Consider the following 26799-nt stretch of genomic DNA (forward strand, 5'->3'; position numbering starts at 1 on the left):
AGACCTGATTGCATTCCAGGCTCCTGGCTTTTGTTCTCTCCCCCCACCACTTGCAAACATTTAGGGAATGACCAGCAGATAAGCTCACTCTCCGCCTCTGCCTCTTAAATTAAATTAAATAATAATAATAATAATAACGGATAAAATACACTAAAATTCTAAAAAAAAAAAAGTCAATTCCTTTTAGTAAAAAATTCAATCAGTATGCAAAGTTCATGAGAGAACTCTAGAGCTTGGTGGTATTTATTTATCCCATAATTTTTTTTTGCAGTTGAAGGATTTTACTCTGCAGCACTCACTTTCAAGTGACTTCCACACTTTAGAGACAGTCTCATAAGGAATCTCTCAAAAATCTTCCAGCTTTGTGGTTTTACTCTAACATATATACTCCTATGCTTCTATTTCTATTTCTTTTCCTATAGCCAGTTTATCTTTGGGGGAAAAGCACTATTAGAATAAATATGAAATTAGTTAAAATTTTACACTTTAAATGATATCAATTTTTTTAAAAAGTTTCCAGATTTGGCAATTAAGAAAAATGTGTAGCCAGGTAGTTTATCAAACTTTAAGTGAAAGCCTATATAAATTATAATTCTTCCTAAATTTAATAAGAACATTAAAAATTAAAATAGCTTCTATATTTCATGCATTTCTATTCACAAGGGGGAATTTAATGTGGAAACTTTGCCAGTCTTTTGAACTAGTTGTTAACTAAATGTAGTATCCATTAATTGATATTCTGATAGTTGTTTGATTATTGACATACTTAAAGTACATGAAAGTATATATTAGCTGCACTCTTTTTTATAATGACAAGATCTTTGGTTTTTAAAAGTTAGACATATTTACTGGGAAAATAATAGTCATAACTTCCTCTTGAAATACTTTTTCTTTGCTTAACGAGGATTTAGAGTAACAGTAACCAAAACTAAATCTGCTTTCAGTGGCTTAACACTCAGAAGTCAATGCAAGGATGTCTGTCCATTGGGTATGGCTTTCTTTGGGGTGATGGTTTTGAGACCAGGTTCCTTTCATCTCATGGCCCTGCCATAACGTAGTGCCTCAGAGTCCGCTGCATTCAGTTAAGTGAATGAGGAGCAATAATAGAGAAGGCACCCCAACTTCTTAAAAACTGCTCCTCAAAAACTACGTATCAATTCTGCCCCAAAACATGGCAGAAGCGAACCACCTGCCCACAGAAAGATTTAAGGGAAGCTAGGAAATGCCAGTCTCTGCCTGCGCAACTGGCTCCTGGTGAGAACTTAGAGTTTGAAATGGAGAACATAAATTTTTGGTAAACAACTCCCAAAAAATTTATGAGAAAGTACACATACATCAACTACCCAATCCCATATAAATGTTTATTAGGAGCTAAAAAGTTCATTGTGTAGGTATTAGTGTCAATAGAACATGTCATTTGCTTTTTTTTTCTGTGATTTTTGTCCTATTACTATCAAAAATAAGATTCAGTTTTAAGAATTACCCAAGGCTGCCATCTGTGATTAAAGAGCTGTTTCTTTCTTTGAAGACTTAATTATATCAGCTTTGGATCTGGGATATTTTAGCTTTGAATAATAGTGGATAGCATATTGTTTGAAAAACTATTATTTATATTTTCTATATTCTTTCTCAAGTTTTCTTTGTCTAGTGACAGAGATTTTCCCAATAGTCTGTAAGTATTATATAACTGTAGCTTTAGATGCTCATAATTTTGTATCTGAGACCTAAATCCCTCTTTAATTAATTGGATAGTTTAAGACTTCAAAAGATATCTGTTGTATTTTTTCATTAAAAATGACATTTATGGATACAAAGAAAATAAAATTTGTCCTCAAGACTCTGAAGATGAGACCCTGCTAATATTTGATCAGACCCTCACTGGATTTCCAGTTGCCTAATTGCAAAATCCTCAAAGTGTTCTGTAGTATTTATAAGATTCATTAATGAGAAATAATGTATTTTGATTTTAGGATCTCATTTCCAAAATTATGTAAAAGGGGGCTTCTTCTATATCGGAGGTAACAAAATACCTGTGGTTTTCTGTGAGACATATTTGGAAATGGATACTTTTACTAATCTGTAGTGATTCTCATAACCAGCGTCTGTGGCAAGAGTACATGCTGCTTTATTGTGGTTTGCCGATGTGTCTATAACTTTAGTTACGTGGTTCATTTGTGTTCTTACCTTCTAATTTGTTCTTCAAACAATTGGGCTTACCTTTTTAAATGAAATCTTTTACTGTGGTTACAATTCACAGCTTATGGTCAGTTGTAAAATTATCCAACAATTCAAAGTTACTAGTGCCTAGAACAAGTTGTATTAGTGTATATTCACTTGTCTTTGTTTGCTTGTTCATATAAATGCTATATACCTAAAATAATCTCCTCCAAAAAAATGACATTGGAAGTTAATTAGTCTTGGATCATTATCCTGCAGCTTTATGTTAAATATGATAAAATATTACATGCAAGTCTTGTTAAATGAACAATGATATAAATAGTACCATCTACAATGGAAGATTAACAAGAATCTTTTCATCATCACAAATGGTTGAAAGGATAAATTTCTAAAAAACATGTACTTTTTCCTTTAAACTACAATTTGCTTAACAGGCTGTCCTACATTTTATTTGAACAAAAGCATTTTACTCATATAGCTAAGAGATAAGAGACATAAGGAGAGTAATCATAATAGGATTTAAATAATTCAATTACATTTCTTTGCCAATAAAATAAAGCATATTTTCTTGATTTTTATAAGCTCTGAAATATGTCTTTCAGTTTACTAATATTTAAAAAAAAAACACAATACTGTCATCTTCCCAGATCAAATATTACTGTTTTCCAACAACAGATTTGGCAACCATTCAGAAGCAGAAAATATTCTGGTTTTGAGACTTTCAAACATATCTGAATTTCTGTTGAATTCTCTCAAATCAGGTCAGATGCACTATCTCTGCAGGAATATTTGCCAGAGGTACTGTATGTTCAAATGGAAGAGTCTCATGTTTCATCGTCAGCTTCATTTTTTTTCCCAGCCCTCTAAATTTCTCATACTAAGTAGCAACATCTCCTTTTATGAACCATGGGGTATTTATTAATTAAACAGAGTCAACAGAGCTGATTTATTTTCTCTTTTCTCAGCTAAATTACCAAGCACACAAATCAAAGAGAAAACATTTCTAATACTAGAATGTTCTCCAAGTCAGTAAATCTGGGATTATCTCATCACAGCGATTATGTCAAAGCTCTTTAGCCACAGTCCTCACTAGGACAGAAAAGGGAATGGCATATTCAAAATTGGCCCCACCCCGGCTATTAGAGGGAGAATTCCAAGTTTTTCTTTCAGTAACCAGGAAGCCCTAATTATCAATAAAACCACCCACGATCATTTATTGAATATCTACCATTTGCCAGATGTTTGACATGTATTCTCTGAGTTTCAGAGACACTGTCCCACTGATTGTGAATGTTTTTGCCAGAGTTCCAAATGTGCAGTGTGTACATGAAACACAGACTGTATCAGTCTATTGCTTTAGTTTATTTTTTACTAGTGAGTAGCGTTACAATTGCATGTTTGATGCTAAGGGATGTGTGTGTGTTTAAACATGTTTGGAAAATATATTATAAGATTAATAAGATGTGATGGTTTTACCTTTATATTTGGAGTAAGAATGGATGTTGATTTGTTGATTAAAAAAAAGTGTGGGTGATACTTTCTAATATTCAATGTTCAGAGTCTAGCTATATTTTTATGTTAGACATTTTGCTGTTGAGTATTTTAAATTACCAGTTTAATACAATGTCCATATACTGGCAGTTATAATATTTTAAGCATGAGAATATTATTTGTAAAAGGCAAAATAGCAAAGCATGTACCTGAATGTAGCTTTGGGTCCCTGTTCCTATTTTACTTTCTTCTCGGCCTCCCCACTTAAGGAATATTGGAGGAAGAATTTACAATAATTTCGATTACAGTCTCTCTGTAGACTCACATATTGTGGATAAACATTAGCGTATATAAACCAAGATTTTAAAATAAGCAGAGCAGCCTCATCATGCTTTTTCCTTCCAGTTTGAAGCATGTATTTTTTACAGGATGTGTCCTCATTTCACCTTGCAGTGACATTCCAATCCTCTTGTGTTACACCCGTTAGTGTTTCTTTAAAACTGCTTTTAATTTAGGCAGCTTTCCAGCTTTCTGAAGGCCTTGAAATGAAATAGCCCTGTGCTGAATCAAATGCTTTAGTACATTTAGCCTTTATAATAAGAAATTCCACTAAACCATTTTAAAGAGATAATAGTAATGTGGATCCTTGTCAGGAGAATAATGATTCTCTGTACCACTTAACCACACTCTGAAGGTTTAAAACTATGAAGATGTCTGGGCCTTGTCACTTTCACCTTGATACTTAAACAACTGGAACTTCTACACCCCATTGTGAAGCCATCGGTAATCTTATTCCATGGAAAGATACATTTTTAATATTTAAACAGAAGAGCTGAGCTATTTGTACAGAAGGATACAAACACACGTTTAGATTAAAATACAGGAATGAAAACAAACCAACTCAGTAATGACAGTGGGACTGACCAGTTGTACTAAGTCCAACATTTTCAATGACTGCCATCAACAGCTAACAAAGTGAGTGCATTTTCGTGATAGTTCCATTGTGTTCTGTGGAACACTAGCTCTGTGTGTGCTAATAGGGACCTGTTAGTGTGGATAATATTGCCTATTCTTGGAGACTCATACAGCACATTAGTGGTTTAAGGCTCTGGGAATTCCTGTGGTAAAGAAACTTATTTGACTATGCTTAACCAAGTGAATCTCAAGCTTATTTGACCATTGAGTTCTGTTCTTCACATGGCATTTATCAAAATCTCTTAGAAGACATTTTGGAAATGTTGCTCTATAATGTAGAAGATACTTACAGATCCACAACCAATGAGGCACCATAAATTCAGAGATTAAAAAAATAGTTCCTGCCCTCAAGGAACTTTGTATGTCATAAGAAGGACGAGAAGCAAGCAGGAATTTGTAATATAGTTTAAGAAGTAATGAGGGTTGGCCGGCGCTGCGGCTCACTTGGCTAATCCTTGGCCTGCAGCGCCGGCACCCCGGGTTCTAGTCCAGATTGGGGCGCCGGATTCTGTCCCCGTTGCTCCTCTTCCAGTCCAGCTCTCTGCTGTGGCCAGGGAGTGCAGTGGAGGATGGCCCAAGTCCTTGGGCCCTGCACCCCATGGGAGACCGGGAGAAGCACCTGGCTCCTGGTTTCGGATCAGCGCGGTGCACTGGCCGCAGCGCGCCAACCGAAGCGGCCACTTGGGGGGGGTGAACCAACGGAAAAAGGAAGGCTTTTCTCTCTGTCTCTCTCTCTCACTGTCCACTCCTGTTAAAAAAAAAAAGAAGAAGAAGAAGAAGAAGTAATGAGATCATGGCACATATTAGATGGAATTGTAAGGGAGATTTCTTCTTTAGAATTAATATGAATTAACTGCTTAGGAAAGAAGACTGTGACAGAAGTGTCATTGAGTTAGGTAAAAAGACAAGGTATTCCTTACCATATGGCATGTATTGATCCAGAAGGCATTGGTTGGAGCCGATTTTTTAACAAGTAAATGCCAGTGCATGCTTTGTCACTTAGGAAGATCTTATGGCTGGAGTTGAGAATGAATTAGAAAAGAGCTAGAACAGAGACAGGGAGACAAGCTGTTTCAGTGGCCCAGGCTGTTGCCCTGGGAAAGGAGGGGAGAGACAATTCCAGAGATGTTCCAGCTACACTTGCTGATTGATTGAATGTCAGGTAAGGAAATGAAGACATCAAAGATGATGCACTTGCCTGCATTCCTTTTTTACTACAGGAAGAAAAACGATTTTCCTTGAACACATCTGAGATTAATTAAAACTGTTGCATCCAGGTCAGTCTTTCAGATTCTAATTGCATTCCTGTTCTTCTCAAGTCATGTAACACAGACCACATCCTGGATCCATCCCGTGATGAGTGTCCTGAACCTGTCCTGCTCAGAGGAGAATGAAGAAGATTGCTGTAGAGAACTTCCTGACCAGAAAAGTTGATGGTATTCTGTAGGAAGTGGAGCCCTTATGATCTTCCAGCACCCCGTCTTCAAGTATGCCTTGAGCAGGAACATGGAGCACCCAGTTCTGAAATGCAACAGTCTAAAATAGAGGTTAAACACATACTCCTTGTTGAAGTATGAAGTGGAGACTCGATTGAGGGTGTTTTTGTTAAACTTTTTGATATTACTAAATATGTTTAAAAAATCAATTACCACTACACTAGCTGGTTAGGAGAAATCTAGTCCTGTGTTTTGAAGTCACATGCAATTAGCCATTATCATATGTATGCTTTTTTTCTTATATAATCAGATCTTTATAATTTTATATGTAGCTTTTTATAGATACCAGATTTTTTTAAGAATTATATTGAAAATTTTTGTGAACACGATGAAACACTTCATTTACTTGATATTTCACTAAGCCATTATATTCATATCTTAGGAAAGTGATCTCAGCAAGCTTTAGGGGTTTAGGGATCACATTTACACATAGATCTCACGGGCTACTGGATACCGCTTATGTCTTTATGGGGCTTTCTAATTGACAAGATGCTTTTCCTAGCTCATTTTATTTAAACCGTACAACATGCCTGTGAAGCTAATCTAATGGGTACTTTTTAATTCTAATATTTCACTTAGGAAAATATTGGTTCAGAGAGAGGCAGCACCCTGGCAGGGTAGAGACTCACAACTAAGTCTTCTGATTCTATGTCCAGGCCCCTTTCCTCCCCACACCCTGCTGTCCCGCCAGAGGAGACAAGCAGAGCACCATGGTTCTGTTGATGCAGCTGGCTGCACAGCTGTGCATTCCAGAGACATTCAGAAGGCACCTTTTCATTCAAGCATGGCCCCTCCATAACCCCACTCTTTTCCCCCTATGAACCCTTCCTGCTTCTGCACCCCCCAAACACTCACCAGGTGGGAGCCCCCTTCTGTGATGTCATTTCAGCAGGCTGCGTTCAGCATCTCATATGCTTCTAAAGTAAAGGGGCCAGCATTGATGAGTGGTTTGCCCTACTTAGGTTGCCCCCGCCGAAGGAGCATTTGCAAGCAGTTGGTGAGAAGAGGGGTATCCTAAATACTGTTACTCTGCTTGATGTAAGACAGAGGCTTAGAGCCCTTTAAGTATCATGGAAGACTCATCACCATTTTATGGATGAGTAAACCGAGACACCAAGAGTTCATAGAGTGAGTTAATGGCGAGGTCAAGATTACACCTATGTCCTGTGTCACTTACTGCTGAATTTTATATGTCTGTGTTCATCTGTACATTCCTGAATATATTTAAAATTTAGGGCTTAATGTCTAGAGGGATAATAATACAATGTCAAATTCAGACTGACAGGCAGTCATTAGCCCTGAGAAAAGTCTCAGAATGGCTGGAGAGGGCTTGTGTTTGGCCTGACAGCTATTTGAATATTAAGAAGCCTCAGGGAGACTCATTTTGAGAGAAGTCCCCAGAGAATGCTGTTTCCTTGCACCCCTCAGAGGTGAGTAGGTTCTCAGATGCCTGGGGTTCCTTTTCTGAGTTAGTATGTATAACTGTGGAAGTACAGACTTTTTGTTGTTGCCAAATTAATGGTATGACATTTGCCTCCCCCTGTTAGGAATGTTTTCTAATTTGTTTCTCCGGTCACTTGAGATCAAGGTCTGTGGGCACGTATTTCACTGCCACCTCATCCATTAGCTGCTGTTTGCTATGACTTTTATCCCTGTTTTACCAAATTTTACCTACTTGAAAAGTCTTAGGAAAACTGTAATATTTATGGAGCGTTTTGTGCCATACTGATGAGGAGTTTGCTTATAGCATTTTTTTTTTTTTTGACAGGCAGAGTGGACAGTGAGAGATAGAGACAGGGAGAAAGGTCTTTCTTTGCCGTTGGTTCACCCTCCAATGGCCGCTGCGGCCGGTGCACCACGCTGATCCGATGGCAGGAGCCAGGTACTTATCCTGGTCTCCCATGGGGTGCAGGGCCCAAGGACTTGGGTCATCCTCCACTGCACTCCCGGGCCATAGCAGAGAACTGGCCTGGAAGAGGGGCAACCGGGACAGAATCCGGCGCCCCGACCGGGACTAGAACCCGGTGTGCTGGCGCCGCAAGGCGGAGGATTAGCCTAGTGAGCCACGGCGCCGGCCGCTTGCCGCTTATAGCATTTCATTTTCTTCTTAAAACCACTCCATGAGATAGGAACTGTAATTATCCTCATTTTGAAAAGAAGAAACCTAAGTTTAGAGAGAGAGTTGGGAGTCCTGGCCTCAGGGTCACCTAGCACCTTCATGTAGGACCTGGGGTTCACGGCAGGTCTGTAATTCCAGAGCACATTCTCAAAACCAATGTGCAGAGCTCCTTAGATTCATGGTCTGTGGGTCAGTTTTATAAAATAGCAGATACCAGTTCAGTGCCTTAAGGAACTTTCTGGTAGTTAGAGCTCATCAAAACATAATTCTCAGGAGAGCATGGAAGCGTTGTTCCATCAGATTACAATTTATCTGAACTCCTTGTTATGGGAATGTTGCTGAAGAGGTTCAGGATCGTGGACCAGTTGGGGACAGGCTGATTCCTTCCTCTTTATACTTCTGTGACCTCTGCACCAATAAGATAAGAATGTGCCTTAAAACACATTCAAAGAAACAGTGGTGAAAGCTCTGTTAAGAATTCTTTTCCAGGAGCCAGCGCTGTGGCACAGAAGGCTAAGCCTCCATCTGTAGTGCCAGCATCGCATACGGATGCCAGTTCACATCCCAGCTGCTCCTCTTCTGATAAGTTCTCTGCTTATGGCCTGGAAAAGCAGCAGAAGATGGCCCAAGTGCTTGGTCTCCTGCACCCACATGGGAGACCTGGAAGAAGCTCCTGGCTCCTGGCTTCAGATCAGTGCAGCTCCAGCTGTTGCAGCCATTTGGGGACTAAACCAGTGGATGTAAGACCTTTCTGTCTGTCTCTTCCTCTCTCTGTATTTCTGCCTCTCAAATAAATCAATTGATCTTTAAAAAAAATCCTTTTCCAATGCAGATAGAGCCCCCCAAGTTATTTTTTGGTGACATATGCAAAGCTACTCTTTTTTTTAACACACAATAATGCTGTCAGTATGGGCATCAAAAACTCTTCTCCATTGCCCACTGACTCAGATTGTAGGGCTAGAATATCTGAATATTACTATGTCCCTCCATCCCACTTCCTTAGAGTAGCCATCCTGCTCATTCATTCCCTCAAGATAGGCACTGGGCACCAACAGGGTGGCAGGTACTGTGGTAAAGTAGGGCAGTAGCTCATTTTTCCTGGGGTCTGCTTAATATTCCTTTTTTTTTTTTAACATATTCTTAGGTAGCTGGAATTAAGAAAGTTCTTTTTAATTTTTGAATTATAAAATAACCTAATTTTGTTTTTAAAAAAATGAAGCACTATGAACATGAATAAAGTAAAAGAGTTATCATCTTATTTTCCAGAGGTAGCCATCACCAATACTTAGGTGAATATTTTTACTCAAAGGAAATCATATTGTTAAACAGCTCGCTTTTCACTTAGTTATTGTGGTCATCTTATGTCAATACATAGATTAATGTTATATTTTAAATGTCTGCATAAACTGTCACTACCAAGATAACCCGTAATCTGTGTAGCCAATTTTGTTGATGAACACATAAGATGTATTAAATTTTTTTCTAACAGTGTCACAATAAATCACTTTCCTTATCTTTCTCTGCACTCTAGTGCCAATATGTCTGTAGTGTGAATACATTCAGAAAATAAACCATTAGGTTAAAGTGTAGTCAAAACTAGGCGAAAGGTGCTTATTCTAATTTTGGTAGAAGGATGGGCATTTGGCACGGTAGTTAAGATGCCACTTGGGAAGCCCACATCCCATATCCGAGTTTCTGGGTTCAAGTCCTGGCTTCAGTTCCAATTCCAGCTCCCTGCCATAATGTGCACTGTGGCAGGCAGCAGGTCTGCAGGTGATGTCTCCATTAGTTAGGTCTTTGCCATCTACATCAGAGACCAGATCTAATTCCCAGCTGCCGGCATTGGCCTGGCCCAGCAACAGTTGTGGGCATTTGGGGATTGAACTACCAAATTCATTCCCTTCATTCTTTCTCTCTCCCCCCCCCCCTCTCTCTCTTTCTCTGCCTTCCAAATAAATAAAATTTTATAAAAATAAAAATCTGCATTTTGATAGGTTTTCATAAAAATTCTTCTACATAGAAGTAGGACCAATGTATGCTACCACCAGTAGTGCATGAGAGCTTTTTTTCTATATGAGAGGACTGTTTTTAGTCTAAAGATTATAAGTAGCTTTTCTGATTTTTTTTAACCCATGGAAGAGAGAGTTTTCCATCATTGTCCAAGAACCTGAATTTTTTATTCATTAGGTTTTGAGTTTCCTTTAGCAGCAGAGACTGACTTGCTGCATATAGGGCAGTCTAACAGTGAGCAGTTCTCTATAAAACAAATTCACCTTTACTATCATCTTGTCCTACTTTATGTAGAACAGTGAGGAGGACAAACTTTTAGGTGAGCTACCTTGCATGAAAACCCTCAGTTAAGTGCAACACTGAATACAAATGCACCTGCAAGTTCTTTGGGCCTCAGTTTCCCCATCTCTGGCTAACAGGGACTGTAATCTTTTGCCTCCTCCCAAACCAGTTCAACTCAGCAAACATTTCCTGAGCAACCTATGAAATGCCAGACAGAATGCAAAGTTTTGTGACCATGCTGCATAGCCCGGATTCCCAAATCAGAGAACTCATCATCTATAATCTTTTTCCTGTCTTTTCTTTCTTCTCAAAAGAAAAAAAAAACTTCTATTTTTTTTCCATAAAGGAGAAAGAAGTGAGGGGTTTATTTGTTAAGAACTTCCAAAGAGAAACCCTTTATCACTCTCTTAAATTTTAATAATTCCAAAATAATATTAGTACTGCTTGACTAGAAAAGAAAAAAGGGAACACGCTGTATAAAGAGATTCTCCAATAATAAATGCAAAGCAGCTGTCAAAATAGAGAGTCAAATGATACTTTCATAAAGTGTTTGCACAATTAGAAAATGTTATCCTTTTTCTAGGGAGTAAAGGGACATTTTTATTTTCTCTATTAAGTGAATACAACTTTTTCAAGGGTCGGCACACTTGACGTTTTTACTACACATATACAGAAAGAACCAAACTAACATTGAAACAGCCTGCATGTTGTCTTGCATATTGTTTTGGAGAAGATGAAAAGAATTAAACAGAATATGCCTGTGGATCTTTACTTTAGAAAAGAGATACCCAAGGTGTTTGAACCACAACCATTCCACATGTAACATAATAATGTGTCTGTATGATGATTTTATAAATATTAAATGTAATACTGTGTAATAGGACATTTTACATTTAAACAAATACAACTTTTGTTCATTTTGTGTGTGTGTGTTTGACTTTTATTCTTGGGAGTGGGGTTCGTCTGAGAGAAAGGGCAATCAGTTCCTTCTTCCACCCCATTCCCATTCCCCTATTACCAACCGATTTTCAATCTCTTCACCCTGTTTTTTCCTTTTACATTATTTTTTTCTTGTAAAGATTGATTTTTCTATTTATTGAAAGGCAGGGTTACAGAAAGAAAGAGACAGACAGAGATCCTCCATCCGCTGGTTCACTCCCCAAATGGCCACAATGGCCAGGGCTGAGACTGGCCGAAACTAGAAGCCTGGAGCTTCTTCTGGGTCTTCCACGTAGGCCAGAGGGCCAAGCACTTGGGCCATCTTCCTCTGCCTTTCCAGGAGCATTAGCAGGGAGCTGGGTGGGATGTGGAGCAGCTGTGTTTCAAACCAGCACTCATATGGATGTCAGCATCACAGGCTTAACCTACTACACCACATCGGCCCTCCCTTTACATTCTTTATCAATTTAACATGATCTATATTTGTTGTCTTTCTCAGTAAAGGGAGTAATAATGAGGGTAAGCTCCATGAGGGGAGGAATTTTGTCTCATGTTCTCCATTGTATCCTCAAGATCTAGTACACTGCCACCTATTATATAGTAGGTATTCAAAGCATGTTTGCCGAATGGAATACGAAATATGCTGTTCATGAGTAAGACTTAGTTCCCAATTTAGCTCTTACCTTCTTATGTTCATTTGTTCGTTTAAATACCCACCAAGTGCTACTAAATGCCAGACGGTTTACTAAGAACTAATATACAATATATATGACAGATGTGATTCTAGCACTCATGTTATTTGTAATCTATACAAAGGACATGCAACTGAAATTAACAAGGCATTTTTCATTTATTTTCTTTCTTCTTTCTTAAGCCCGTATTCTTCCTTCTTAAGCCCATATTTGAACTAATAGGTCATTTGATGTTCATTATCTGAAGGAAAGGTGTGATATCAGGAAGCAATGGAAAACATGTTCTTTGGGAAACTGGAAAAGATTTATGCTTTAGGTAAAAGATTTGAGAGCACTTGTGATGAGGAGGAGCAAAGATTTCCTACTTCCTGTCTAAGAAATAACTCCTCTGCAGGGAGGAAAGAACAAAAATGTTGATAGGGCTCAGAGAAAAGGGCCTGGTCCCCACCTCTTGGTGAAGTTCCTGGGAGAAGCAAAACCTCAGTTACCTTGTTAGTTTTGAGAACAGAGGAAGGACATTCGTCACTGTCCCCAGGAATGGAAATGATCGTGTAGCGTGTCTAGGCATATGGGACTTTGGCAAATTTCAGTGCCCTTCCTCTAGCATCAGATGATTATCGTGAACCCAAAAAGATCACAAAAGTAGCAGGGAGACCTGAGTGAGAACTTTGTTCCATTCAGTACCCATGGCTTCTCAGCAGAAACTGGCTTGAACAGTGACATCAGATCATCCAAACCCAGGAGCTGTGGCTCCAGATAAGCCTCTGCCATAGTCTGAATGTGTGTGACCCCAAAGGTGACAGAACTAAGAAGTCAGACCTTTGAGAGATGGATAGGTCATGAGGGCTCCACCCTCATAAATGGAATTAGTGCCTTAAGAAAAGGCTTGGGGGGCTGTAGCGGCCACTTGGGGGATGAACCAACGGAAAAAGGAAGACCTTTCTCTCTCTCTCTCTCTCTCTCTCTCTCTCACTGTCTAATTCTGCCTGTCAAAAAAAATGATAAAAAAATAAAATAAAATAAAATAAAATAAAAGGCTTGGGGGAATCTGTTCTTTACATTGTGATAACATGACAAGAAAGTTCCATTTTGGAAACACACAGCAAGACCCTCCCCAGACACTAAATCTGTGGGTGCTTTGATCTTGAACTTCCCAGTCTCCAGAAGTGTGAATCGTAAATTACTTTTTATAAGTTACCCATTCCGGGATATTTTGTTATAGCATGCCCAGAGGACTAAGCACCACAGAGTTTGGTGGTAACTCCAAAGAAATTAGGGAACCAAAGTTTACTGAGACTACTAATGTTGGTGATTATAATTTATTCCCTATTCCCAATGCTTCGTACCTCATGGATGGAGCTTCATGAGAAGCCTTTTGTCCATTCACCAAGCAGAGATTTACCTCACTAGTGAATTTAGGATAAAACACAAAGCAGGTACTATTTCTAGGACATTCCTTAAATAAATTCCCTTTTTTTTTCTTTTCTGCTCCATGCAAACATTGCCTATTTGTTTCTTAGCCCTCTCTCATTTCTTGACTGGAAGATTGCAACATAGGCAAAATACCTTCTTTCCTCTCTGTCATACCTGTCCTCGTCAATCTTCCCCTCCACATTTCTTTCATAATTATCTTTTTTAAATGCAAATTTTATTCTATTACCTCTTGACTATTTCCCTAGCACCTACTGCTATCTAACCCCTGGCTTTCTCTCCAGCCTCGTTTTTAATCCCCAACAGTCACACAAATAATCTATTCTCTCTGACTGTGAAGCCTCTCGTGCATCATTCCCTTATCAGATTTTTCTCACCCATCAAGACTCGTTCTGGTTTCACCCTTCTCTGAAGATCTCCTTGAAGACATGTCGCCTTCCCCATGACCATGGTTGGCTCTTTAGATGCCATGCTTGTGTTTACACACTTTTGTCCACCCCTCTTCCCACTCAGGAATTCTGGAGCAAGAACCTCTACTCTACTCCAAGAGAGTTGTTGACGTGTTTATCCAGATACTCTTTGGTTACTTTATTAATTTATTAACATATTTTTATCTAGTGAGCTGGGTAACTGACTCTTGCTTGCCATCTGTGCTTCCTTTCTCCAAGTAACAACAGAAAATGGGATTCTGGTTAATGAGCATGTCATTCAATATCAGCAACTATGTGAATGAATCAGGTGGAGGTGGAAGGTAGAAAACAGGCCCAGATAGTCAGTTTCTTGTTTCTTGTTCTTTTGTTATTTTAAGGTATTTTCAACTAAAACCCTGGAATTTTAGGGTTTAACTGAGAGGATTCACATTCTCTATCATTGCATTCCTTTTAGTAAAGTCTCCATCACACTCTATGTGTAAATAACTTGGGTAGTACAGTATGATGTGTTTCTCTTGTACTGGTCTCTGTGTCCTTTAAATCAGAGTCCATATAGTTTTTTTTTAGCCATCACATAAGACATGGAGTCTCTCTGGAATGGAATATGAAAAGATGTTTGCCATGCATTTAATCCAAAGCCAGCATTAAATTTTTGTGATTACCACAAAAAACTCAATGTTTAAAGAGTAAACAAGACAAGTCATTTATAGTTTTCAAAGAGACTTTCAGCTGTTTCCTGCTTCTGGTAGGAAAAGACAAGTAGAATGAAAAAGAAAACGAGATAGGAGCTTAACTGAGCATATCTAACTAACCAGTTCCATTACTGGTGGAACAATATAATAGATTTTGCTGAAGAATGAAGTATTTGTTACATAGGTTGGCCATAAAGTTCATAGTGTGAAGGATTGTGAAGTAAAAATTCAAACACTGTTGATTTGCCCAAGGTTTTGAAGAAATAACAACAGAATGACTTGGGTATAGGAGGGTAGAGAAAACCCAAAATCTAAATACAATGTTTGTACCTTTCAAGGCCAACATCATTCAAACTTCTGATTTTGTGGGTTGCTTAATCATGTTGAAGAATTGATTTGGCATAAGGGAGCTGTAGACACCCTCAGGATGCTGAAAGTGCAGGAATTATCCTGCCTAAAACTAACCATACTGGAATTGTTTGACTTTTCTCTTTCACACTGGAGAAATTCATCTTTCATCAATCAATGTGGGAAGGAAAAACAAAGACAAAACAAGCTGAGTATATATTAAAGTTATCTTGGAATATAGACAGTTCAGGTCAGGAGTCTCTCTGGAATGGAATATGAAAGATGTTTATGAGCAGGTCCCATTTCTTTCTAGTGAAAACTTTTGTCATTCAGAGAAATAAGACATATGTTTAATCTAAATCCAGCATTAAATTTTTGTGATTACTACGCAAAAACTAAAAACTAGCACTAAACTAAATGCGTGGACTAATTCCCTGAGTGATCAAAGTTTTCAAAATAAGGAAAATCTGAGGAAGTACAATATGTATATACATGCAAGAATACACCACCACCACCCCAGAGCAATAAGAAACATTCAATAGACTGAAGTCTGCAAAATTTTAAGAATATAACTGTGGGGCTGATGCTGTGGCTCAGCAGGTTAACATCCTGGCCTGAAGTGCCGGCATCCCATATGGGCACCGGTTCAAGACCCGGCTGTACCACTTCTAATCCAGCTCTCTGCCATGGCGTAGGATAGCAGTAGAAGATGGCCCAACTCGATCCCTTGCACCCACATGGGAGACCCAGAAGAAGCTCCTGGCTCCTGGCTTTGGATCAGCACAGCTCCAGCCCTTGCAGCCAATTGGGAAGTGAACCATCAGATGGAAGACCTCTCTCTCTCTCTCTCTCTCTCTCTCTCTGCTCTCCTCTCTCTCTGTAACTCTGACTTTCAAATAAATAAATAAATAAATCTTAAAAAAAAGAATATAACCATATTCTATTGGTTCCACATTCATCAAAGCACTCCCACTACAAATCACAGCAAGTGGGAACTTCTTATGAATTTAACTTCAGTTTTCACAGTATTTCTAAGATCATTCATAGTTTATATTTCTTCTGCTGAGTACCATATGCTCAAATTAGTATTCATCAGTTTTAGGAATCATCACTAATCTGTATCTGAAAATGAAAATGGGCTTAGAAAATATAAATTAGTACTTAGAATATTTATCTAATATCCCTTTGAGTAAATCTAAAAGAGCTGTTCCAACATAGACTTTTATCATGTGTATATAAAGGAAAATGAAATGTAATATTCCTAAAACCTCCAAACATTCAGAATCAAACTCTTCTGAATCTCCTGGTTGAATGAGAGCTGTCATCATCTGCATTTTCCACAAGCACATCTTTTCTGCCATCAAAATGAAGCCATTTCTTTAAAGAGTGCTCCAGTGTCTCTGGAATTTTTCCTTATGTCTTTGACACCCATCCTGCTACTGCTTGATGTTGGCACTTCCTTGATCTTTTTAAAAGGGATTTAATAATAATGATAATAAAAGATAGCAATCAGGATTTACATTCCTCCCTCGAATGATTTTTTGACTTCCTAAATGATTGGTAACAATAGTCCAGTTATACCTCAGAAAGAACAACCAAATTCTTGAATGCACAAAAACAGCTGTATGGTTACTGCTGCTTTCCTGGCCAACAGCAACTGCAAGCCATCATCGGTAGTGAGACACATCCTGTAATATGTTGGGTTGCCCTTAGAGAGTTTGTGTGAATTAGGAAGTGACTAAAGAGGCAAAAATAGGGAAGTTAGAGAAATAGGAGCAACCAAGAGGGGAAGGGGATGTGGGATCCACGTAAAACGATGGTGCCAAGCAGAGCCCACCATGGAATCCTACAGGGGAGGCAAAGAGACTGTATGTCCTACAGCAGTTGTCCAAGCCAGAGTCCAGGGAGCAAAAGTACTCCTATACCTGCACCATCTGTCATTGGTTAAGCGTGGGGTCCCAAGAGGGACATGAAAGTTTCCAAGTACTTCCAGCTTTGTCTGCATGCAAAGTGTGTTCCTGAAGCCAGAGGGCAGCCCTTTAGCAAAGAGATGGCAGTTGTTGGATGTTGAGAGTGGAAGCACAGGAAGCTACTGTGCATGAGAGTGGAAGAAGAACCTGTACCAGCAGTGTCTGTCCTACATCCCAACCTCAAAATGTGAAAAATGTCTTAGTATTGAAATATGGTGTGGGAGATCAAGTCTCCTTGCTCCTGGCTTTACCATAGCATACTTAAAATTGAGTTAAAGATGAAATATCTTAATAAGTCAAAATAGAATGGCCTTTCTAGGAAAAACATTTGGTTCAATCAAGACTATTTTAAAAACTGTTCCTAAAAATTATAACAAAATACTTGAAAGGGATCCAGTGCTTCAGCTTTCCACATCCAGGCAGTTGGGTGTGTAAATTCTCCAGGATAGATAAATTTTATTTACTCTGGAGTGACTATTTAAGGCCATGGACAGTACAAACCCCATCAGTATTATATCTCAGTGCCTTCTTCCTTGACAACTTCAAAAACATTGAAAAAAGAAAAACAAAACCTTACCCCACCTATGATATGAGGCTTCCTTACCATTATTGATTTATTAAGACATGATCCAGGCAAAACATTTTTCAACACAATAATACTTTATGTTAGTGAGTGTACATGACATAGATAGTCTCAGCTATCCTTAGAGTATCAGTAAATTACTACACGTGTCCTAGAAAGAAGTCTAGAAATATCTGACAAGAACTTTGAAAATGTTTGACTCAGTAGTTCTACTTTTGTGATTGTAGTCTCACAAATGAGCACAAATTGCTTAAGGATTGATTGATTTGAAAGGCACGGTGGCATTGACATGGGGCAAGGTAGGGGTGGAGGAGACTGGGAGTAGAGATCTTTCATCTCCTGGTATACTCCCCAAGTGGCCCCAATAGCCAACAGTGGACCAGACCAAAGCCAGGAGCCAAGAGTTCCATTTTGGTCTCTCATATAGATGGCAGGGATCTAGGTACTTGAGCTGTGTTTCCCTGCCTTCCCAGGCATAATAACAGGAAACTGGATAAGAAGTTGAATAGATGGAATTTGAACCAGCACTCCAATATGAGGTGCTGGTGTTACAAATTGTGGCTAATCCACTGTAGCACAATGCTAGCCCCACACATAAGTACAACATAAAAAAAATGTATTAATAAGCTTGCTAAGGCATTATAGAAATAAAGCGCTAAGTGATGAAACTAGGGGAATGTCTAAATAAAATATGGTATCTAACAATGAGAAATGTTTAATAATTTTTTAAAGATTTATTTATTTTTTACTTGAGAGTCAGAGTTACACATAGAGAAGAAAGGCAGAGAGACGTCTTCCATCCGCTGGTTCACTCCCCAATTGGCTGCAACAGCCAGAGCTGCGCCAATCTGAAGCCAGGAGCCAGGAGCTTCTTCCGGGTCTCCCATGCGGGTGCAGGGGTCCAAGTACTTGGGCCATCTTCTACTGCTATCCCGGGCCATAGCAGAGAGCTGGATTGGAAGTAGAGCAGCCAGAACCAACGCCCATATGGGATGCCAGTGCTTCAGGCCAGGGTATTAATCCACTGTGCCACAGCACTGGCCCCAATAATATTTTATAAAACAGAGAGGGTATCAAAATACAAAATTATAGGGGCCAGCATTGTGGTATAGCTGGTAAAGCAGCCACCTGTAATGCTGGCATCCCACCTGGGCACTGGTTTGAGTCCCAGCCGCTCTATTTCTGATCCAGCTCCCTGCTAATAGACTGAAGCAGAGAATGGTCCAAGTTCTTGGGACCCTTAATGTGAGACACTGGGATGAAGTGCCTGGCTCCTGATTTTGGCCTGGCTCAGCCCTGGCTGTTGGTGGCCACTTGGGAAGTGAACCAGGGAATAAAATTCTCTCTCTCTCTCCGTGTGTGTGTGTGTATAACTTTGACTTCCCAATAAAATAAATAAGTCTTTTTAAAAACACATTATATAGAAGTCATAGGAAGGAAGTTTGTATGCAGTATGACTGGAGAAAGTATTACATGATATTAGTGACATTTATTTTGTTCACTATATTCTTCTACATTTTTCAGATTCCCCACAGTGAACATGTTTTTTTTTTTTCATATATATATTTATTTATTTATTTGAAAGTCAGAGTTACACAGAGAGAGAAGGAAATGCAGAGAGAGAGAGAGAGAGATCTTCCATCCGCTGCTTCACTCCCCAACTGGCCACAATGGCCGGAGCTGCGCCAATCTGAAGCCAGGAGTCAGGAGCTTCCTCCAGATCTCCCCTGTGGGTACAGGGGCCCAAGGACTTGGGCCATCCTCCACTGCTTTCTCAGACCATACCTGAGAGCTGAATCAGAAGTGGAACAACCAGGAATTGAACCAGCACCCATATGGGATGCTGGCACTGCAGGCAGCGGCTTCACCCACTACGCCACAGCACTGGCCCCAAGTGAGCATGTTTTTAAAAACAAGAAAAAATGTTAATAATATATGTGTAGAAAAAAGTACATCTGATTTGAAGATACTTTATTTTTCCTTAAGGATTTTGCTTTAAAAGACAATATAGGGGCCAGCACCGTGGTTCATCCTCCTCCTGCAGTGCCGGCATCCCACATGGGTGCTGGGTTCTAGTCCTGGTTGCTCTTCTTCCAGTCTAGCTTTATGCTTTGGCCCGGAAGTGCAGTGGAGGATGGCCCAAGTGCTTGGTCCCCTGCACCCACATGGGAGACCAGGAGGAAGCGCCTAGCTCCTGGCTTTGGATCAGCGCAGTTCCGGCCATCTGGGGAGTGAACCAACGGAAGACCTTTCTCTCTGTCTCTCTCTCTCACTGTCTAGAACTCTACCTGTCAAATTAAAAAAAAAAAAAAGAACACAATATTTAACTTTGTGAGAATCTGCAATGTGATAGGAACAGAAAGATGTATGACTGAGTTGTGGCTACGAATGAGGCCTGATCCATATTCTCAATAATTAAATTGCTATTGTAGAAACAAAAATGTCATATTTCCATTTAGTGTCTTTACCACTGTGTGGTCAAATTCACTGTGCTTGATGCTTATTTAGGATTTTGTTTTTCTTGTTAGAAATTCTAGATTAATGACAGATGTGATGTTTCAGTTTTCACTGCCTGGCGAGGGCCAGGTTTGACAGCAGGACAAGGCCTGTGCTGCTGTTACGAGTGTCCGTTTAAATATCCCAGAGCAGTATCACTGGTTGAGCAGTCCTGCAGGTCTCCTGAGCTTGCCAGCACCAAAGATCCTGGGCCTCTGTTCTCTCCGTCAAAAACATTTGTGCCATAAAAATAGTGAGGAATTTTAATAGAGTTGATGTTTTTACATGTTTTCTACCTAGAGCCAGAACTGAAGTACTCTTCCTTTGGCCGCAGTGCCTGGTGCAGGACTCTGCCTCTGAAATACTAGCTGTATCTCTGGAAAATGTGTTTTAGAAAGCATGAAGTCCTGGACTCAATATAAACTTCTCAATCTTCTAGTCCAATCAACTTTCAGATAAAAACCGATACAAGGTTTTACTTGGACACTCCCATTGAGGGGGAATTCACTAACTCCTTTAAAAATTATTATTTTGCTGAAGGGTATTTTTTTATTCATGAAATTTAAGCAAGAATGGTCATTTAGCAACAAGAAATGACCCATGAATTAAACCTCATGTGCATTTCCCTTGCTGACCAGGGATGCCGCCCTAGTGGACACCAAGCCAGGTGCCTTCTTACCCTATCCTGCCATGGGTTTCAGAGTTTATCTGGGTAACGTACTTGCTTCCATGTACATATAAATTGTGACTTTTCTCATGTTATGGGTTCTATTGTGTCCCCTCAAAATTCACGGGTCAAAGTCTTTTTTTTTAAGATTTATTTATTTGTTTGAAAGGTAGAGTTACAGAGAGAGGGAGAAGGAAGGTCAGAGAGAGAGAGAGATCTATCCACTGGTTCACTCCTCAAATGGCTGCAACGGCCAGAGCTGAATGGATCCGGAGCCAGGAGCCAGTAGCTTCTTCCGGGTCTCCTACATGGGTGCAGGGGCCCAAGGACTTGGGCCATCGTCCTCTGCTTTCTCAGGCACATTAGACGGGAGCTGAATTGGAAATGGAGTAGCCAGGACTTGAACAGGCGCCCATATGGGATGCCAGCACTGTAGGCAGAAACTTAACTCACTATGCCACAACGCCAGCCTCAGTGTCAAAATCTTAAGATTGCAGTTGCATGGCCACAAAGCAAGAACTACCAGAAGGTGGGATAGAGGCCTGCGATGGAACCTTCCCTAGATCCCTCAGAGGGAGCATGGCCCCACCAGCACCTTGATCTTAGACTTCTGACTCCAGAGCTGCAAGACAATGAATTTCTGTTTAAGCAGGTCAGGTAGTAGGACTTTGTTGCAGCAGTCATAGCAAGTTTATATACTTCCAATCCAGAATGGCTCCCCTTTAAATAATGAAAACAGTAATAAACTGTGGGGAGCAACTGGGAGCAACCCGGACTAGACTAAGTTACTGGAATTAAGACTTATTCTATGCATCTGCTCTCCCACAATATGGCGCTGAGAAGGGAGAGACGGCTTCTGCACAGCTGCCTCCAGTTCAACCAATAGGCAGCAGGACCTGCTCCTGATTGGAGGAGAGCAGCGTACTCGGCATGTGGGCAGCCGAGTTAGGATTGGCGGAGGAGGACTATAAAGGAGGAGAGAGACGGGATGCACGAGGAACATCTAAGGGGAACACCTGTGCAGCCCCCGAGAGAGCCGGCCGGCGGTGTGCCGCTCCCCCGCGGAAGTGGGGAATGTGGCAGGGGGAACTGCCCTTCCACGGAGGTGGAAGGGATGGTAGCCAACCCGGGAAGGACCAGCAGCCAACCCGGGAAGAACCAGCAGCAAACCCGGGGAGGGCTGAGCAGATGAAAGAACAGCGCAGGGTCCTGTGTCGTTCCTCCACGAAGACGGGGAGCGACAATAAACGTAGTATTAATTACCGTGAGTGATTGATATCACCATTGCTCATTCTGTGTAGGTGTAGTTCTTGTCCTGTTGAGATCAGAATTCAGCTCGCTTAGAGGCATAGCTAGGACTTACGAATGAGTTCACTCACATGTAGGTACCATTTGACTAGTCTGGGGTAGTGGTAAGAAAAGCCTCCAAGTGTCACCATCTCTAAAGTGCTGGCCCATTTTGTCATGACTAAGGCCTTATGTTTTGATTGCACATGAAAATCACCTGAAAAGGTCTTAAAATTCACAAAGCCTAGCCCAATCCCAGACCCAGTAACTCCGAATCTGTTGGAATAGACCCTGTGTTTTGAAGATCCCAGATGATTTCAGGGTGTACTGAGAATCACTGCCTTCACCTGTCCTGAGAGCCAAGTAATGAAAACTTCCCAGGCAGCAGGTGACTAAAATCTTGGGTGCATACATTATTATAGTCCCCAAAGTGAAACTGCAACCTCAACAGTAGTTGCAATCAGTTACATACACATACACAGATACCAAGTTTCTTTTGACAGAATTTCTCCTTTGTCTAGATTTTAAGACCACCCCTATGAAGCCAAAACCAGAAACCATGAGTTCTCTGGAATCAAGGGTTTATTGAGCTGTTACAGAAGCTAGTCAAAAAGATATAACTAGTCCTGGAATAAATTCCCATAGCCATCAGCAGCCATCCTAGGTAGCAGTTGGAAAAATGCTCCCTACTCCCAACCAGAGCTAAGAGCATTTTTTTTTAATAACAAAAATTTGGGGGATGTGGGGAGCAGGGCCCGTCTCCTGTAACATGGCAGGGCCTGTCGCCCAGGAGACAAATAAGTACTAAGACTGTGGACAAATAAATACTGAGGACAAATACTGAGATTACCAAGACTAGACTAAACTACTGGAACTGCTAAGACTAACTCTATGCATCTGATCTCCCACCATATGGCGCTGAGAGGGAGTAAACAACTTCCACACAGCTGCCTCACCAATTCGACTAACAGGCTACAGGAGCTGATCCTGCCCCTGATTGGAGGAGATCAGTGTGCTCAGCGCGTGGGGAGAGAACGCCAGCAGAGTTGGGATTGGTGGAAGAGGACTATAAAGGAGGAGAGAGATGACATGCAGGAGGAACATCTGAGGAACCCCTGAGAGAGCCGGCCGGCGGTGTGCCGCTCCTCCACGGAAGTGGGGGAAGCGGTGGGGGTGCTGCCCCTCCGCAGAGGTGGGGGTGGGGCTGGGGCAGCAGCTAATCCGGGGAGGACCGGGGAAAGAAACAACAGCTAATCCAGTGCCGCTCTTCCGCGAGCCAGTGGAGCGAGTAACAGGGGAAGAAAGGCCCAAGTTGTTTACATTGAAACTACATTGGGGCCTGCGCAGTGGCTTAATAGGCTAATCCTCCGCCTTGCAGCCCCGGCACACCAGGTTTTAGTCCCAGATGGGGCGCCGGATCCTGTCCCGGTTGCCCCTCTTCCAGGCCAGCTCTCTGCTGTGGCCCAGGAGTGTAGTGGAGGATGGCCCAAGTCCTTGGGCCCTGCACCCACATGGGAGACCAGGAGAAGCACCTGGCTCCTGGCTTCGGATCAGCGCGATGCACCGGCCGCAGCGGCCAATGGAGGGTGAACCAATGGCGAAAGGAAGACCTTTCTCTCTGTCTCTCTCTCTCTCACTGTCCACTGTGCCTGTCAGGGAAAGGAAGGGAAAGGAAGGGGAAGGAAGGGAAAGGGAAGGAAAGGGAAAGGGAAAGGGAAAGGGAAGGGAAGGAGGGAGGGAGGGAAACGAAACTGCATTGTCTTTAAATAAGAGTGGCAGGATTGCTAAATAAAGCTTTAAGATAAGAGGGCAGTCCATGAACAGAAAAAATTATTGTTTTTAGATTGTTTGAAACTGTAAGCAGGATGTAGTAGTACCTAGAGGATCATAATGGGAGTTAAGATTTTAACATGCATTCAAGAATGTTAAACACATTTTTTCTCATAGTTTGTAGCTTGTTAATTTACTAAGGTCACCTATCTATCCTCCCCTCCATTCTCCAACCCTTGTAATTGTTTAACACAATTCACAATTTATCTCCTCTCAGGACTAAGTCCAGTAATTTTAAAATTTAAGTAATAATGCTATCAGCTTATATAGGTAGCATTTCATGATAACCTAGTGAGACAGGGCAAGCAGCCATTGGATGTGAGAAAACTAGGAATCAAATAAGTTTTGTAACTTTACCAAGTCACAGTAGAATTACCCACTTTCCTTTTTTTTAAGATTTATTTATTTATTTGAAAGAGTTACAGACAGAGGGAGAGAGAAAGAAGCAGATCCTCTGTCTGCTGGCTCGCTCCCTAAATGGCATCAAAGGCCAGAGCTGGGCCAATCCAAAGCCAGGAGCCAGGAGCTTCTTCTGGATCTCCCAAATGGGTACAAGAGTCCAAATACTTGGGCCATCTTCCACTGCTTTCCCAGGCCATCAGCAGGGAGCTGGATCGAAAGTGGAGCAGCCAGGACTTGAACTGGTGCCCACATGGGATGCTGGTGCTGCAGGTAGAGGCTTAACCTACCATGCCACAGCGCCAGCCTCCCACTTTCTTGGTTTTAAAATTGGAGGTTCCACATCCTGAGGACTCTCAGTCCTAGGCAGGCTAGGACAAGTGATACCCCTGATCCCATAGCAAGGGACTGATCTGAGTCTCAGTTCTCTGCTGTGGAGCACTGCAGAGCTTGTCCAGCACAACCCGTCCTTTCACAGGGAGAGGATAAGACTTGGAGATGTCTCCAGAACCTCTGTGGAACCCCTTTCACTCTTACACAGATGGGGAGAGAGAAAAGCTATGTCACCATGGAGGCTTGTTTCATTTTGTTGGGTTCTTATAGTTTTTGATTTATTGTATTTTAAATTATCATACAGAAAAACTGATTTTGGGGGAGAGTGTACAGTTCTTTTTGTATTTATCTAAAGATTTATGCATTTATTTGAAACAGTTACAGAGAGAGAGGGAGAGACAAAGAGAGAGATCTTCCATCTGCTGGTTCACTCCCTACATGGATCCCCAGCCAGGAACCAGGAGCTTCAGCCATATCTCCCACATGGTGGCAGGGGTCAAAGAACTTAGGCCATTCTCTGCTGCTTTTTCCAGGCCATTATCAGAGAGCTGGATAGGAAGTGGAGCAACCAGAACATGAACCACTGCCATATGGGATGCTGGCATTGAAGGCAGAGCTTTACGTGCTACACCACAATGTCAGCCCCAAGGGTGTACAGTTCTGTGAGGTTTTTTTTTTTTTTAACACTTAGATACATTTGACTACCACAATAATCAAGATATAGAACAATGTTATCCCCCAAAATGTCCCTTCTGCTATCTTTTTTTTTTTTTTTGAAAAAAGGAAAAAGATCATTTATTTGAAAGGCCAAGTTATAGAGAGGAAGAGAAGGAAGCAGAGAAAGAGAGAAATCTTCCATCCAGTGGTTCACTCCTCAGGTGGATGCTACAGCCAGAGCTAGGCTAGGTTGAAGCCAGGAGCTTCATTCGGGTCTCCCACGTGGGTGCAGGGGCCCAAGCACTTGGGCCATCTTGCACAACTTTCCCAGGCAAGTTAGTAGGAAGTTGGATTGGAAGTAGAGCTGTCAGGAGTTGAACTGACGCCCATGTGGGATGCCGGCACTGTTATGCTTTTATAGACTTACTCTCTCCCACCTCAACTCCTGGTAATTACTGCTCTGTCCTCCATAACTATGGCTTTGTCTTTTTGAGAACATCATATAAATAATCATATAGCATTTGACCTGTACCTGGCTTCTTTCACTCCACATACTACCTTTGATATTCTGCAAGATTGTGGTGTGTACCAACCCTTTGTTTATATTGAACTGAGTAGAAGTTCATTGTATGGATATACCACCTCAATCAATATTATTTAGGTGGTTTCCAGTTTTTGGTAATTATATAAAGAGCTTCTGTAAGCCTCCAGGTATTTGTTTTGGTGTGACCATATGTGTTTGTTTCTCTAGGAAAACACATAGAAGTAGAATTGCTTGATTATGTGCTAATTAGTTTTCTTCTGATGCCATTACAAATTATCACAAACTTAGTGACTTAAACAGTATAGATTCATTATCTTTTAGAGTTCTGTATGTCAGAAATCCAATACAGAACTTACTTGGCTAAATCCTAGTTATCAAATGTTCCTTCCTGGAAGCTTTCAGAAAGAATTCATTCTGATTATTATCATGAAGAGTCCCTTTTGGTACACAGCCTGACTCATGGCCCCTTTCCTCCACCTTCAGAACCAGAATTACCCATCAGATTCTTTCACATCGCATTTCTCTCTAACCCTTCTCCCATCTGTCTGACCCTCCCTCAATTGTCACTACTCTCTGGCCCCGACTGGAAAGACTGTCTGCTTTAAATGACACATGTGCTGAGACTGCACCCAACCTGATAACTCAGAGTAATTTCATTATTTCAAAGCCCCAACTGCACCATCCCTTGAAGATAACATTTTCACAGGTTTTGGGCATTGGAATACGGTCATCTTGGTGAGGCAATTATTGTGCCTACCCATCTTTTCAAGAGGCTTCCAAGCTGTTTTCATGAATGGCTATACTATTTTACATTCCCTTCAGCACTGTGTGAGAGTTCTACTTGCTCCATGTCCTTGAGAACACTTGGTGTTTTCAGTATTTTTCACATGCGCCATTCTCATGGGTATTCTCATGGTATTTTGCCATGGTTTTAAATTTTCATTTCCTG

The 26799-nt window shown here is 40.9% G+C and overlaps 1 protein-coding gene across 6 annotated transcripts in view; it reads left to right on the top strand.

Annotated features, from left to right (window-relative positions):
• Positions 1 to 26799, top strand: part of STXBP4 (syntaxin binding protein 4) — a 222494-nt gene that overhangs the window by 178772 nt on the left and 16923 nt on the right. For 3 of the 6 annotated variants that reach the window (XM_008271271.4, XM_070060906.1, XM_070060905.1), the window contains one exon: positions 5964 to 11471. The exons of 2 other annotated variants lie outside the window; for them this stretch is intronic. In XM_008271271.4, the coding sequence (XP_008269493.2) occupies positions 5964 to 6078 (115 nt within the window). In that variant the 3' untranslated portion in view covers positions 6079 to 11471. Of the gene's footprint in view, positions 1 to 5963; positions 11472 to 26799 lie in introns of those variants that run through there. One more of the 6 variants, XR_011383517.1, reaches the window with a different exon arrangement.

The sequence above is a fragment of the Oryctolagus cuniculus genome, chromosome 17 (genome assembly GCF_964237555.1).
Source record: "Oryctolagus cuniculus chromosome 17, mOryCun1.1, whole genome shotgun sequence".
Lineage (NCBI taxonomy): Eukaryota > Metazoa > Chordata > Mammalia > Lagomorpha > Leporidae > Oryctolagus > Oryctolagus cuniculus.